This window comes from Phaenicophaeus curvirostris, chromosome 2 (genome assembly GCF_032191515.1).
Source record: "Phaenicophaeus curvirostris isolate KB17595 chromosome 2, BPBGC_Pcur_1.0, whole genome shotgun sequence".
In the NCBI taxonomy this organism is placed as follows: domain Eukaryota; kingdom Metazoa; phylum Chordata; class Aves; order Cuculiformes; family Cuculidae; genus Phaenicophaeus; species Phaenicophaeus curvirostris.
In genome coordinates, this window is record NC_091393.1 from 71656924 (window position 1) to 71673302 (window position 16379).

A 16379-nucleotide genomic window follows, 5' to 3' on the forward strand; every position below is an offset into this window, starting at 1 on the left:
CTCTCCTGTGGGACAAAGGCGCTTTTTCTTTCTTAGGCAGGGAAACCCATCTTTGACTTCGAAAAATGGTGTCGCTCTGTCACTCTACTACTACTGATTTGATTACTACTTTTGATTTTCATTAACAGGGGTGGTGTGTATGCTCCGGGAGCTGCTTTCTCTAAAACAAAACTAATTGATCGCCTCAACAAACGTGTTGTTGTGTTCTCTGTCATTCACAAGCCTGAAGTCTGAAGTCAAAACACAACGGTATGAACGAACACCTTTCCTGGGTCTGACTCCAATAAAGCTCACTTGGCTCTACAAGCCTAATCCTGAAAGAGTTTCACTGTGCTCTTGTTGGCAGCAGAAAGAGAAGAGAAATCGAGATAAAAATCCTAATACCCTTTCCTATAGTGAGCACACCCATGAAGAGTGTTGAGTTTTAACTCATGGTCAAGTTAAATGAGTGACTTATTGGGAACTAGTTCTAGAATTTTCTTTCATCTCTTTCCTCTAGGTTACTACTTAACCACTACAGCACGTGCTTCACAACCACAGCCTTCTCGCTTCACCCCCTCCCCAAGGTGGTAGAAGCAGGCAGGCCTTGGAGAACAAGTGCCTTAGCAGCACCAAGAGCGGCGTTTGTCAGTATGACCGTGACTGGCAGTGTTGGGGAACACTTGCCAAGCACAGAAAGCACAGAGACAGACACACGTGTAGGAGAAACAAAAACAATTTTTATTCAATCTATAACTACTCTAAATGGAACATTTTCGTTAACATTTCAAACTTTGCCTTTGATGTTGACACTGTAAAGCAAGAAGGGAAACAATATCAGCCTTGTGCCATCAGAGCGATGGTTAGCTGTCCATTATATCCCACCCCCTAAATATTACCTTCAGTTAGGATGGGAAATGGTATGGCTTGGCCCTCTCTGCTGCCAGCTTCCTTTGAACTTTAGGCCGGATTTTGCCGTGATGTTCAAATATCGACTTCCTGGCCTCGTTCTGATGAATGAAAAGCATGAAGCAAAAAGTTTACTAATTGCAAGAAGCTCATTGCACACAACTCTCTGTTTCTAATTGGTGAATAAGCTTACTCTACAGACCTGCCCATCAGCTCACCCCCACGTTCACCTCGTGCTTTTAGCGAGGTCAAAGAAAGGCTGGGATGACAAGTAAACGTACAGCTCTAAGTTAAAATAAGTGTGTCGCTCTGCAGGACCTTATTCTGATACACCTGTTATAACCTGCAGATTTCAAATGACTTGCAAAATAGAAGGCTTTCCCTTGTTTTTTCCTGAAACACCAAGGTCTGAGATGCCTGAATATGCAGAGAGCTGTAAATGGCATTAGACAAAATGATGTGATTATTAAAACAAGCAAGAGAAAGCTACCTACGCACACCTGGCTGGATGCAAGTTTCCAAATGCAGGATCTACATCTTCCAAAACCACCTTATAAGTTTGATTCACTGGAAAACTATGGTTCCAGAAAACAACAACTGCTTCACTGATCCATAACAAAAGTTCATGGAACACCCAATTTAATCTGGTTCTTATTAGAAGTTAGATATGGGTTTCTGTCTGTTTATGAGAGTGGTAAAATGAAAGTTGTGGAATAGTAGAACACGCTATAACTAGAAGAGGAGATAAAATGACCCAAACCACCCACCATTATACCTGTGGACTGGCATCCCGAGTGTTCTCATCTAGAAAAGAAAGTTGTGTGCAAGACCTTGATGGTTTCATTACCTGGATGTATTTCAGAGCTTTTTTACGCTCTCCTCCACAGATAAATGACTGAATTATTTGGGTTTTAACCCCAGGTGCTGCTTTCATTGTCTCTGGGTGACACAGCAGGGCAAGTGATTTCTGTAAAAGTTGAAGACCAGGCTTACTAAGATATATACATCCATTCTTGCAACACACATAGTCCAAAGTTTCTTAAAGTAAGAGTGAACTCTGTTAAACGAGCTTGCATGACCTAATAATGACATCGTTGACACAGGACATGTAAATAAGATTTCTTAGGTGTTTGCAGAAAAACTATTCTGTTAGGCATACAGAACAAAGGGAGTAAGTTTTATCAGTTACCCGTCCAAGTAATTGGAACAGAATCAGAAATCATAACCAACAGCTGAAGATGTCACAACAGGACTACAAAAAAAGCCTATTGTATTTTAGTACCTGTTATCAGCTAAGCAGCAATTTCTTAAAATCATTTTACAAATGACAGCCTTGCCTTGCACGGTAACGTACGTCCAACTGAACAGTAATGTACTTACTTCGTAATCCTTGTGGTCCAGCAGCCAAAATCCTTCTGTTAGTTCCACAAGGCCCTGAGGGAGAGCAAATGTGCTGGCAAAAGAGGTGATGATTTTTTCTGTTTTATGAGGCCAACAAATGAAGACGTCTCTCAGCAAGTAAATTGTCTGATAGCAAATATAGAGTTAAGGCTGACAAATTTGTAAGACCAGCAATTTATCCCATTACACTTAGAAAAACACAATGAAATAAGAATATAAGAGTGGTAGGAATCAGAAACTACTAATGTCTTAGTCTTCCCCTTTTAAGCTCTTTTAACCTGGAGACAGCCAGGTCCTAACCACAAAACTCTATTCTGAAGAAGTAACCAGAAAGAAATAGACTTTGATTTCTGTAAGGTATCCAGAAATTTAGCTCCAGATATAGAAATACTTCTGCTATAAACTCAGGCTCCCTCTACAGCCAGTGGAGCTACCAGCTGGACATTCAGAACATCCAGGGCTTAATTAGTGAATCCTTTTGCTCTGAAGCAGCAGGTTTCAGTGCTTATTCTAGTAAGAAGCCATTTGTAGAGGTAGGGGTGCTCTGAAAATTAAAACCTCTGTTTAAATTTTGAGGAAAAAACTAATGGGGCTTTTTACCTTTAACACTTCTTAGTAAACCCATTCTCTCATAGGAGAAAAGACCTGACAACGAAACGCTAAAAGAAAGGTCATACAAATTCACAGTATAAAAAACTAAAACACTGCTTCCATCTACGACTTAATTCTAAACTAAATGTTTTCATTAGCGTTGTGTTTGTGGAGTAAATTAACATCTGTCCACGAGAAGCTTTTAAGAACTTTTGTGTGCATAAGTCTATGGGACCTGATCAGATGCATCCCAGAGTCCTGAGGGAATTGTCAGATGTGGTTGCCAAGACACTCTCCATGATATTTGAAAAGTCATGGCAATCAGGAGAAGTTCCTGGTGACTGGAAGAAGGGTAACATTGTCCCCATTTTTAAAAAGGGTAGAAAAGACGGCCCTGGGAACTACTGACCTGTCAGCCTCACCTCTGCGCCTGGGAAGATCATGGAACAGATCACCCTAGAAGCTATGCTGAAGCATGTGGAGGACATGGAGGTGACTAATGGCAGCCAGCACGGCTTCACCAGGGGCAAATTCTGTATGACCAACTTAGTGGCTTTCTATGACGGGGTAACCACAGCAGGGGTCACGGGCAAACAGATAGATGTGATCTATCTGGACTTCTGTAAAGCCTTTGACACGGTCCCGTACAACATCCTTCTCTCTAAATTGGAGAGATATGGATTTGATGGGTGGACGGTACGGTGGATAAGAAACTGGTTGAATGGTTGTATTCAGAGTAGTGGTCAAGACCTCAAAGTCCAGATGGAGATCCGTGACTAGTGGTGTCCCTCAGGGGTCCGTACTGGGACCCGTGCTCTTTAATATCTTCATCAACGATACAAACAGCAAGAGCAAGTACACCCTTAGCACGTTTGCAAATGACACCAAGCTGAGTGGTGCAGTTGACACACTCTAAGCACAGGATGTCATCCAGGGGGACCTGGGCAGGCTGGAGAAGTGGGGCTGTGAGAACCGCATGAGGTTCAACAGGGCCAAGTGCCAGGTCCTACACCTGGGTCGGGGCAATCCGCGATTTCAATACAGGGTGGGGGTCTACGTGATTGAGAGCAGCTCTGCAGAGAAGGACTTGGGGGTGCTGGTCGATGAGAAGCTCGACATGAGCCGGCAATGTGCGCTCGCAGCCCAGAAGGCCAAAGGTATCCTGGGCTGCATCAAAAGAGGCATGGCCAGCAGGTCGAGGGAGGTGATTCTGCCTTTCTATTCTCCTCTTGTGAGACCTCATCTGGAGTATTGTGTCCAGTTCTGGAATCCTCAACACAAGAAGGATATGGAACTGCTGGAACAGGTCCAGAGGAGGGCTGGTCAGAGGTCAGAGGGCCGGAGCACCTCCCATATGAGGACAGGCTGAGAGAGATGGGCTTGTTCACCCTGGAGAAGAGAAGGCTCCGAGGAGATCTTCTAGCGACCTTCCAGTAGCTGAAAGGGGCTACATCAAAGCAGGGCAGGGACTGTTCATAAAGGCTTGTGGTGACAGGACGAGGGGGAACAGGTATAAACTGGAGAGGGGCAGATTGAGGCAATGATATAAGGAAGACTATTTAGGCTTGATACGAGGAAGCCTGGTCTGGTGGGATGTCCCTGCCCATGGCACGGGGGTCGGAACTAGATGTTTAAGGGCCCTTCCAACCCAAGCTGCCCTACGATTCCAAGATTCTTTGTAAGATCGGCCGCCACTCCAAAGCCGCTCAACAGGAACTGAGCTTTCTGCTGCGAGATGGTTGAGTAACAAACAGAACAGCGACAGGCTTGGAGCCGGAAGGGGGACAACGAGAGATCCCCAGGAACCGGCTGACGCCTCCCGGCCCTTAACCCGGGGCCCCGGCGGCAGAAGCAGCCGAGCCGCTCGCAGGGCAGCGGGAGCTGCAGCTGCCGCCGGGACAGGACGCGCTCCAGGAGCGAAGCGGCAGCCGCTCTCCCGGGAACGACCCTCCCACCAGGGGCGATCCAGGGCCGGGGCGAAGCCGCCGAGACCGGGACGCGGAGCTGCCGCCACCTCCTGCTCGGCGCGGCTCGCACGCGCGCCACCGCGGGGCATCGCGGGAGCGGCGGGGCGGTTTTCGGGGCGGTTTTCGGCGCGGCTTCCGGCGCCGCGGGCGCCATTCCTGCCGCGGGCAGAGGCGCTTCCGCCCGGCGAGGCAGGAGGAGGGGCCGCCAAGGGCCCCGGGCCCGGGCTGGGCTGCCCGCTCCGCTCCCAGCAGAGGCTCCGCCTGCGCCGTCCTCGTCCCGCGGGGAGGGGCAGCCGTCACGTTCGCCGAGAGCGCGGGCGCCGCCTCCCGCGGAGGGAGCCGGAACGCGGCGCTCACGGCCGGCAGGCGGCGCTCCCGGGCTCGACCCGCAGCTCCCACGGGCCCCTGCGGGAGGGCGCGCGCCGCGGGGCACGCCGGGAGCCGTAGTTCTGAAAGGGCGGGGGCGCGGGAGCCGTAGGCCCGCGCCGTCCGCGCCGCGGGGCACGCCGGGAGCTGTAGGCGGGCGGGACTCCATTTCCCGGGGCGGGCGGCGGGCGGCGGGCGCCGAGCTCCGGGCACCGGGCGCCGCCCCGGGGCCGCGCCATGGACTCCCGGGTGTCCGAGCTCTTCGGCGGCTGCTGCCGGCCGGCGGGCGGCGCGGCGCTGCGGGGGCGCGGGGGCACCGCGCCGGGGTCCTGCTCCTCGTCGTCGTCGTTGTCCTCCTCGAAGGCGAAGAAGAAGAGCGGGCGCGGCCGGGGGGGCAAGGCCAACAACCCGCCGTTCCTGCCGCCCGAGGTGGGTGCGAGGGAGCAGGGAGCGGCGCGGGCCCCGGCTCGGCTCCTTCCGGCGGGGCCGAACGGTCACGGCTGGAAGAAGGGGCGTCGGGCCCGGGCTCTTCGCTTTTGGGCTCTCGGGGGAGGGCGGCGCGGCGAGCGAATCGGTGTCCGGAGGAAAAGGAGCCGCTCGGTCCGGGCGGCGAAGTTTAGTCTGCGAGAGGAGTTGGCTTCGGAGCCCCTGGGAGCCGGAGCCCCTGGGAGCTGGTTCTTGGAAGCGCCAGCCCGGTGACCAGCTTGCTGTGCCGCAGGGAAGGCAGTAGGTCTCCTTGTGTCTAGCCCTTCTCTCTTGTGAGGGGATGAACTGTGCTCGATGGAAAGACTAATTTTCTTCTCTGGTTTTCATCCCGTGGGATGCAAACAGCAGAAACGAACCTAAAAAAGTTCCAGTTGAGTGTAGGAATGACTGTCAGAAGAGGCTGTGACCTAACACCCTCTGTTTCTGTCGTTTTTCCTCTCTCTGACACTGTCCACTTCCTTGGGCAGCTGATGCCTGTAGGAGTCCCTGCTGGCACAGGGTCTGACCTTTCTGTTTTGTTTCATTCTCTGACCAGGCAGAAGATGGGAACATCGAGTACAAGGTGAGCCTTTTGAGGCTGCAGGAGGTCATCCTCCCAGGGGGTTATTTTGCAGTGAATAACTTGACCAAAGACAGCATATGGGGGACGTGCCCAAGGAAGGGGCAGCAAGGTGGACGCTTGTGCTAAGGAACTATCGGTCATCTTCTGTGTCTCTGTGCCTAGCAGCACCCGGTGTGGTGAGCTCAAAGAATTTGATCTCAGCAGTCATTTTCAGGCAACTGTTTTAGGAGATGAGACCCAGTGTGGTTTTCCTGAAATCATCTTCCTTTGAAGCACAGAATCAGTTGGTTGGGAAAGGCTTTTGAGATTATTGAGTCCAACCATACCTGTATACTACTCAACCCTATCCCTGAGCACCTCATCTCCCCGGCTTTTAAATACCTCCCGGGTTGGTGACTGAACCACTTGCCAGGGGAGCCTGATATCCCGTTCAGTCAAGAGAGGATCATAGAAAGAGGAGGGCTGTCGGTGTCCCTGATAATCCCTTGTCACTTTCTTGTGGCTGTCTGCCATTTGCCCTTTCTTGTCTCCTGACTTACTGATAGGCCCCACAGTGCTGTCTTTAACCCCCAAGCAGGCAGGGTACAGATCCCTTTGGCGAGGGTTCTGCTCCCCTATGTGTGCAGCTTTGTGAAACCCTTTTTCACCTGTCCTGTGGCTTCTCTGCAGACACAGACCTGGGCTGTGGTTTCTGGGGGTGGCTCAGAGGTGGGGGCATTGCTTCATGGGGTTGGGTTGGGAGGATGTTGGCTCGGACAGTGGGATTCCCTCTGCATCCATGCTACGACTGTAACTACCCCCCCCATTAAACAGCTGAAGCTAGTGAATCCCTCGCAATATCGCTTTGAGCACCTGGTAACGCAGATGAAGTGGCGACTACAGGAAGGCCGAGGTGAGGCCGTGTATCAGATCGGCGTGGAGGACAACGGGCTGCTGGTGGGCCTCTCAGAGGAGGAGATGCGTGCCTCGCTCAAGACACTGCGCCGTATGGCAGAAAAGTATGTTTCCCTTTTCATCTGTAGGACCCACAGGCATAAAGAGCCTCCAGTAGAGTGGCTTGGCCCCAGAAGTCCTCCACAGTGTCGGTGGCTGCGTTCTACAAAGCCCCTGTGTGATTGAAATTCCCTCATCGTGAGGCTGTGGCAGTAGGAAGGCCGTTATAGGGCTTTTGACTGGAAGCTGGAGGCTCCTTCCCTGCTATTCCCAGCTTTCATTCCATTCTCTTTGCCAGCTGTGATTCTAGCAGTGCAGGAGCTGTTGAGTACAAGTGTGCGTCTCACTCTTTCCTTTTGTGTTTGTGGCAGGGTTGGAGCTGACATTACGGTGCTGCGGGAGAGGGAGGTTGATTACGACAGTGATGTTCCGAGGAAGATAACGGAGGTGCTTGTCCGAAAGGTGCCTGACAACCAGCAGGTAGGGACCTGCGACTTGGCTGTCCTCTCCTCTGGGAGAATTAGTGGCTTCGTACAAGCAGCTTCCTTTTGGGATGGAAGCACAAATCCTACAGGCACTTTGTCATAGATTGGCCCATAGCAGGTGCTTTTGAAGAGCTGCCACAGGGAGACTTGATGATAGTGCTTTTCTTCTTTAAGATTATGATTGAAGCAGGTGCCAGGAGGGGAGGTTGCCAGGATCAGAGGTGAGAAATTATTTCTCTTCTATGGCAACAGTTCTGATCCAGGCCTCTGTGCAAACAAGGAAGGATTTCAAGTTTTCTGTTGCAGCAAATTGACTGGTTTTGTGTTATCCGAGCCTGATGTGTCGCATCGCAGCTCTAGAGAGTGTGTCTCAGCTCAGTGATTTGTGGCAATGGTTTGCTGGGGGCAAGAGCAGGTTCTGAGGAAGCTTACAGTGCACAGTGTCCATCGTGGAGGGAAGCTCTCTGAGGCACATCTCCAGTGCCATGTAGTGTTCTTGCGCACACAACAGCCGTTATGTTGCATGATTTCTCTGTTGTTTTTCCTGTAGTTCTTAGACCTACGAGTAGCTGTGCTGGGGAATGTGGACTCAGGGAAGTCAACCCTGTTGGGTGTCCTAACTCAAGGCGAGCTGGACAACGGGCGGGGTAGAGCACGCCTCAACCTCTTCCGGCATCTCCATGAAATCCAGTCAGGAAGAACATCAAGCATCAGCTTTGAGATCCTTGGCTTCAACAGCAAAGGAGAGGTGAGAGAGTGGGCTGCTGCGCTTGGAAAGCTGGAGAATAGGACAACCGTCCTGTTGCATCTGTGAGTGGGACATGAGGGAAGAGAGGTGGCATGGCTCTGTGTCCCTTTAACTGAACTTGAGTGCTGCTTGTCCATTTGCAACAGACGTCATTTCTTGTAGCCATGGTGAATGATCTCTCCTCGCTAATTCTGAGGTCAGAGTGGATAGATAAGAGCTGGGTTTTCTTCAGTTTCCTGCTGGGCTGCTTCTCTCACAGGGTCCTTATGTTCCTCAGGTGGTAAATTACAGTGACTCCCGAACAGCAGAAGAGATCTGTGAGAGTTCTTCCAAAATGATAACTTTCATTGACCTGGCTGGCCACCACAAGTATTTGAAAACAACCATCTTTGGCCTCACCAGCTACTGCCCAGACTTTGCTATGCTGGTGGTCAGCGCCAACACTGGCATTGGTGAGTGTTGCCCTGCCTGCACTGATTGAGAGCAATGTTTGAAGAGAAGTGGAGAATGCACGGAGTGGGCCCTTGTTAGCTGGGAACAGCTGTGAGTTAAAAAATGCTAATCTGGAAGCCTCTACTGATTTCTTGTAAACCAGTGCCTCTGAATACCTGAGAGGGGAGCAGATCTTATTACCAGCTGTTGACCCCATTAAACTGTACCCTGGATAGAGAGGCTTTGTTTGGAATTTGAGGCTATGCTTGTCAGAGAAAAAAAAACAAACAAAAAAAAACCCACCTAACCTTGACATATTCTTAGGGGTGATGAATCCTTGTTAAAAGGCAGCTGGAGCTCTGCTGCATGTTTCCTTGACATTCTTGTGTCTGGTTTCTGGCAAACTGCGTAGCCCAAGAATGAAAACTATTGCATCTCTCTAGAGCAAATGGATCAGTCACAAAAATCCTTGGTTTTTTTTTTATTTTTCTGGATTGGTACTCGGCTTCGTTTAAAAGAATAATTTTGTTTTTACATTACCCTAAGCAGTTGGGGTGAAATCTTTAGAGTAGGTCTGTGGGAGAGCAAGAAGACATAGCTGTCCTATAAAAAAAAACAACAAAAAACAACAGTGGGAACATTACTGTACTTACAGTCTCACTTGTCTCCTGCAGCAGGCACAACGCGAGAGCACTTGGGCTTGGCCATGGCCCTCAAGGTCCCCTTCTTCATTGTCATCAGCAAAGTTGACTTGTGTTCAAAAGCCACTGTGGAACGGACAGTGAAGCAGCTGGAGCGAATCCTGAAGCAGCCAGGCTGCAACAAGCTGCCCCTGCTTGTGAACTCGGATGACGATGCTGTTACAGCAGCACAGCAGTTTGCACAGTCTCCCAAGTAAGGGACCATTCCTTTCTTCTGCTGGGAGCAGGTAATTCAGACTGGGCTGCTGTGTGGAGCTGGGGAAGGGTGACCATGGGGGACACAACCACATCTTGAGTATCTTGGCTCCTTGTAAGGTTTCCTACCTACGCTTTCTCCAAGAAGGCATTTTCCCCTCCCAGGGCTTTGTCTGGCTCTGAGAGCAGAAGGTGCCCGAGTCTGCGCTGGAATTACGAGGACAGGCTGAGAGAGTTGGGGTTGTTCAGCATGGAGAAGAGAAGGCTCTGAGGAGGTCTTATAGTGACCTTCCAGTACCTGAAAGGGGCTACAAGAAAGCAGAGGAGGGAATATTCATAAGGGCTTGTGGATAGGATGAGGGGGAATGTGTACAAACTGGAGAGGGGCAGATTTTGGCTTGATATAAGGAAGAATTTCTTCACCACGAGGGTGGTGAAGCACTGGCACAGGTTGCCCAGGGAAGCTGTGGCTGCCCCATCCCTGGAGGTGTTCAAGGCCAGGCTGGATGGGGCCTTGGACAGCCTGATCTAGTGGGGTGTTCCTGCCCATGGCAGGGGGGTTGGAACTAGATGGTCTTTAAGGTCTCTTCCAACCCAAACTGTTCCATGGTTCTATGTTTCTGCTTCTTCACAATAGAAGTGTGGGTTGTCAGGGGACTGGTGCCTTGACCAGCCATTGAGGCACAGGTTACTGCAGAAATGTACCTAGCCCGTGTGCCTTCCTGTTCTGGATATTTATCACTGTAGTCTCTGTCCTCTTGCTGGACTTGGTAGATTCAAAATCCCAGCTGCCTTCTGCAGCTGTGCTCTGACCTTCTGCTTATGCCTGTTTATTTGTGTCTGACAGCATCACCCCAATCTTCACACTATCCAGTGTTTCTGGGGAGAACCTGGATCTCTTAAAAGTTTTCCTCAACATCCTCCCTCCACTGACCAACAGTAAAGAGCAGGAAGAACTAATGCAGCAACTCACAGAGTTTCAGGTCTGTATGGGTAGTTTATTTCCAGTTCTGGCACTATACTCATTGCTGTGAAATGTGACAAATATCTGGGAGCTCTGGAGACTGAGGAGGGACATGGTGAACTCCAGGACTATCAGGAAAGTAGTGGGAGCTGATGAAAGCTCTGAGATGGTGCCTGGTGAGCAGCAAAGAGCTCACCTCCCTCATAAAGGGCGGGCACCTTGTCCTCATTCTGTAGTGCTAATTCACAGCTGTCTGAGCAGTTTATTCTTGTTGCCTTGCTGCAGGTTGATGAAATTTATACTGTGCCGGAAGTGGGGACTGTTGTGGGAGGAACCCTGTCGAGGTAAGTGAGGCCAGGCAGACAAGACTGAATGTGAATGGTTGCTGGAGTTCCCACAAGATTAGAGTCGCCTGCTGCAGGTGGAAGCAGCGCGAGGCTCAGTTCTGCCTGCTACCATATGACTGAGCCAAGTGAGGGTAAAGCCCTCCAGGGTGTTGGGAGGCAGCATAAGCAGACCATTACTCATAGGATGGCAAGCAGGGAGTCTGCTCTAAAGTTGCATGTTGAAGGGAAGCATGCTGGGAGCTGGAGTTGGCAGAGGTTTGCTGTGATCCCAAGACGTTGCTTTCTCCCTTCTTCAAGCAGGAGGAGGAAACAGAGGGCAAGTCCTCTGATCTCAGCAGAGATTAAGTGCATGCTACCCCATGAGAACGGAGCTGTCCCTCAGTGTTTCGGAGCGATCAGAGCGGTTTGGGTACCAGTGCATCCACACAGAATAGGCAGTTTCTCCTGCAGAAGCAACACAGTGTGGCAGAGCACTGGGGACATGTTGGCCCCTCTGTGAGGGATACCTGGTATTCTTAGGAGTAATAGTGTGGCTTTTGCTCCTACTGTAGGAAATCCCTGTTCCCACCAGCTTTGCGTCCTTGTTAGTTGGTGCCAGGTAAGAGTACAAGGACATGCACCTCCTTGGCCCCGGGGAGTTTTCAAAGGTTGATCTTGGAGGGTGACATTTCTTCCTTGTCTCCTGATGAAATGTGTCACATTCTTCTGCCCTGGGCAGTGGGATCTGCCGAGAAGGGGAGAACCTGGTGGTGGGTCCCACTGATGATGGGAAGTTCCTCCGGCTGAAAGTGTGCAGTATCCAACGCAACCGCTCCGCTTGCCGAGTGCTGCGGGCCGGGCAGGCAGCCACGCTGGCCCTCGGACCTTTCGACCGCTCCCTGCTGCGCAAGGTGAGCATTGCTGCTGCCAGGTTCCTCACTGGTCCAGTAAGCAGAACTGAAGGCTTCCCCCATCGGTAAAATGGGAATGAACTAGAGATATTTGCAGGAGACTTGCTGGAAGGGGAGGAAATGGCCAAGCTATAAAATAGGATGAGTACAAGGCTGAGAATGGGATGCAAGCCCAAGTCACAGAGTCGACATGTGTTTGTGGTTTTGGGGGCTGTTCAGAAGCAAGGGGACTGGCCCTAACTGGTCTGAAATCTGTGTTGTTGTGCAGGGCATGGTCATGGTGAGCCCAGAAATGAATCCCACTATCTGCTCAGTTTTTGAAGCGGAGATTGTGCTGTTGTTCCATGCCACGACTTTCCGGAAGGGGTTTCAAGTGACGGTGCACGTGGGGAATGTGCGACAGACTGCTGTCGTAGAGAAGATCCATGGAAAGGTAAGCACAGGAGAAAAGAGGAAGGAAGATGGGCCTCCCTGTGGGGCTTGTTGGGATTCCACTATGCCATCTTGAAAAGCTAGTGGCTACTGGTGTCTTAAGTAGCTGTGTCCCTTCCTAGGAGCATGCTCCACCCCTTTACCCTACCCATTTGGTTAATTTTCCTCCCAACATGTTAAAGAATTCCCTCCTCACAAAACAAGCAGCATAACGGACTATGTTGTGCTGGACAGCAAGACTGTGAAGGGAGATGGACTCTCCCATTCTCTAGAGCATGTGTCTTCTGTCTCCCCTATAATGGGAAGAGCTCAAGCCATGCTGTCTGAGAGAGGAAACTTCCTCCTTTGCCTCATCTTATCACTCCCATGCACCTCTCCTGCATGCATCCACTGGGTCTAAGCTCTCCCCTACTTTCTTCAGGACAAGCTACGGACAGGAGAGAAGGCCGTTGTCCGTTTCAGGTTCATCAAGCATCCTGAATACTTGAAGATCGGAGCCAAGCTGCTTTTCCGTGAAGGAGTCACCAAAGGCATCGGGCATGTCACTGACCTCCAAGCCATCACCACCAAGGAAAACGGTCTGGAGGAGTCCTTGGGACCTGGACAGCTGAGCTTCTGACTACCGCTAGGTCAGAGAGATCTCCATTCACCAGCACCTGGGGAGATAGATGGAAGCTCCTGTGGCTCTCTGAGTGATGCCTGGAGCTGCTGCTGTCCTCTTCTGGCACGAGTGTCCCTCCTCCACACTGTGAGATGGAGCCTGGCAGAGTTTCTCACATTCAGTGCCGTACATGAGGCGAGTTAAGCATGTTCTCCACATTGCCTGCAGCTTTTGTTACTCTGCCCTCTTTCAGAGTAGATCAGAGGCACCTGTGGACCTGGGCAAGCAAGTTCTGGCTTTGTTTACTGTTTGTAAATTACTGGTTTGGAGGAGCAGAACCCTTGAAGCCTAGCAGTTGAAGGGATATTTTTCCATCTCTGACAAAAGATCTGGTCCCATTTCTGCTCTTTGAGTACTGGGTTGATAAGAATCCTCTCTTGAGTCGTCCTGCAGCACATCGCTCTGGGCAGGGGATGGAAGAGGCCCTGCAACCCACAGCAGGGGCTTGGTTGAAGCTCTCAAAATGCGATCAGGACACTTTTTAACCGTTTTAATCTTGGTTGGCTTTAATCTGTTGTGTGTCCATTGGTGTGTTGGTTTTGCGTTACTCCAGTCTGAGTATCTTAGTGCTGGACAAGTGTTCTGTTCCCCACTCACATATACATGCTCCTTCAGCACCCCACTTACTGACTCCTGGGAAACTGTGGCTGCTCCGAGTGGCACAGCTTCCTGATGTAATGGCATGAAGACAGAGTTTGCACTTGCATCTGTTCCTCGCAGCAGCTGGGCAGGAGGCCGCTCTGTGGAGCGGAGCGGGGCCTGTGCCTGTGCCTGTGCTGGCATGTGCAGGTTGTTTCCATGGATGTTCAGCTGCCGGTGTAATCTGCACGTTGGCAGCAGTGGTTTGCAGTGGGCTCCCTGGCGTGACTGTTCCAGGGCTCAGCCCAGCCTGCTCCCCACACGCTTGCCTTAATGTGTGAGGAGGGCAGGCTGTGTTACTAACAGAACCAAGGTGACTTCTGTTTTTTAGATGTGATTTGACAGTGGCGTGACTTTATTTCTGTTTCTCCTGGAGATAGACTTATTTTCCTTGCCTTGCCACTGGGGCTGGTTGTCAGAGGAAAACCGATGTTGCCAGCAAGGACTATGTGCTCAAAAACTGGAGCACATTTGTCTCCTGCTCGCTGTCCTGCAGCTCCCCTGTGTGAGCATTACTCCCAGCCACTCATAGGCTGGAGGGTGCAGCAGGGGCTGCATAGCAGTATGTAGACTTTTGGTTTTATTGTGGACTGTTTGACCAAATTACAAAATGTGGCTGCTGCAAGCAACAGGCCTTCAGCCAGCCCTGCTGCGTGGCACGGTGGCCTGCCAGCCCTGACCAAAGAGAAGGGTGGGGGCCTGTGATAGCACTTGGGTGTCTGAACAGCCCTCCTGCCATCCTGAGAGCAAGTTCTGGGCTGCTGGCACAGGCAGGGCCTGTGGGGCTGAGTGGCGCATGCTGATCTGTGGGTGTCACAGAGCGGCACTTCACGGAGGGCTGGTCTCTAGCAAGTGGGGTGGTGGCAGCTGCACCCTGCAAAGAGCGTGCTGAGTTGTGGGGAAGCCAGGGAGGTGGTGGCATCAATGAAGGAATTCAAAGGCAGCTCAGTGGTGACGGCAGTAACCTGTCCCTTGGGGGAAGCACTGACCCAGCTGAAAACTTTGCTTCTTGCCTGTCAGCCCAGCAGTGAGGCAGGGACTGCTGGTTCTGGGTCACTGCTCAAGCAGGATTTCTTCCCATTCTGGCAGTGGTATTGGGTGTTGTGGTGGCATAGTCTTTCACTTATGCCTGCAAGAAGGACAGGCCCCAGCTGCCAGCAGGCTCTTCCCTTTGGTGCTAGTGGGTCACAAAGAAAGCTGCCTACACGGTGTGGGGGGACTCCAGCTGTTTGCAGCAGTCCTTTCTGCCCCAAAGCGGGCATGGGGTGTTGTGACCTCTGAAGTAACTGATGGCTAGTGTCACCTCATCCCTGGCATCTGTGGCATGACTGTTCTTGGTGCCATGCTCTTCATAATTGCTGTTTTGTTGTCTTGAATTTTTCTAATGCTGGGGGTTGTCCCTGTTCCCCAAGCATCTATATATAAATGTACAGAATAAAAATGTTTTATTGAGCTTGCTGGCTGAGTTGTAAAATGAGCAAGGGTGAAGCTGGGCTCTTATCCAGATGATTGCCCTTCACCCCTTCCTAAACTTCCTGTGTTGAGCCCTATAAATAACCACCCCGTGGTGTGGAAGGAATGCATGCGTGCTGCTGTTTACAACTCTGCCCTCCCAGCTTATCTGAGCAAGCCTGAGTGTGCAGCCTGAGGTTACCAGCAGCCACGTCACCCTGACCACAGCACTTTGGGCTGTTGTGGATGGAACAGGCTGGGGCAAGTGCTTCCTTGCAGCCACAAATTCCCCTGGAGCCTAATTAAAGGGATGTTTTCTGGAGCACACGTCTACCCCATGGTTTGTTTTTAAAATAGCTTCAACCTTATCGTGGGGTTTGTGACTGCCTTCTCTCCATGAGAACAAGTTGTTCCCTTGGGACAAGCAGAAGCAGAAAAGCTCCCTGTGGAAGTGATTTGGGTCACTTGAAGGGATTTGCCTGTTCTGAACTTGTTTTTGTCAGGCAGTGGCATCTGCAGCGTCTAGTCCTGCAAGACACTTGGGAAATGAGACGTGCTGCTGTCACTGGAGCGTGAGACAACCCTGTCAGACCTGTTGCTATTACTCTTTACATGAGGACTTTGGAAAACTTGTCACTTTGTAATGTGAGGACTGTCATTAGAAGGAGTGACTGTAATCCCTTCCTCTGCTGATTACTAGCAGAGTTGCACATACCAAAATAAGCTGCTTCTGCTTCTTGAAATTTCACAACGGTGTTGTCACGACCTCAAGCAGGGAAGCTGCAGTGTAGCAGCTTCCCTGCGCAGGCTTTCTGCTTGAAGAACAGCTCAACAGCTCCAAGTAGCATGGCACAGTTTGGAAAAGAAAGGGGGGCGGTACGTGCAAGTACAGCTGCACTTTGCATCATTATCTGCTCCCTCTGCTCAGGGAGGGGAAGCCAGCAGCTGATGAAACTCTCTGCAAAGTGTGTGTTCAAACCCCACCCAGTGCTGCCTTGACGTGGCATGTTCCCTCCTCCTGCCCTACAGCTGTGTTCAAATTATTGGCAGCAGCACTTCTAGAAGAGGCCTGCAGGCATGGGGCAGCTTGTGGCCTAGCAGGGAGCTGAGCCCCTGCCAGGCAGCTGAGGACAAGCCTGTCTCTTGCTCTGGAGCCAATCTTGGCCCCTCTCAGTGCCTGCTTGTCCCCTCCGTGATATTTTGCTTTGTTGGCTCTGTTGCAACTTGTGCAGTGCTGGG

The 16379-nt window shown here is 51.2% G+C and overlaps 1 protein-coding gene and 1 long non-coding RNA gene across 2 annotated transcripts; one reads left to right on the forward strand and one right to left on the reverse strand.

Moving 5' to 3' along the window:
• Window positions 1-699: 699 nt before the first annotated feature.
• On the reverse strand, window positions 700-4174 carry LOC138718151 (uncharacterized). Its single transcript, XR_011337014.1, has 4 exons — window positions 2269-4174; window positions 1736-1855; window positions 879-989; window positions 700-791 (listed from the first exon to the last, which is right to left on the reverse strand). It is a non-coding gene; the product is annotated as an uncharacterized lncRNA (long non-coding RNA).
• A 1250-nt stretch (window positions 4175-5424) lies between these two features.
• On the forward strand, window positions 5425-15140 carry GTPBP2 (GTP binding protein 2). Its single transcript, XM_069852427.1, has 12 exons — window positions 5425-5642; window positions 6235-6261; window positions 7075-7259; window positions 7566-7674; window positions 8230-8427; window positions 8705-8879; window positions 9534-9753; window positions 10603-10738; window positions 11005-11063; window positions 11785-11956; window positions 12225-12389; window positions 12810-15140. The coding sequence occupies exons 1-12, from the start codon at window positions 5451-5453 to the stop codon at window positions 13005-13007; spliced, it is 1836 nt and encodes a 611-aa protein (XP_069708528.1). The 5' UTR covers window positions 5425-5450; the 3' UTR covers window positions 13008-15140.
• The last annotated feature ends 1239 nt before the right edge of the window (window positions 15141-16379 follow it).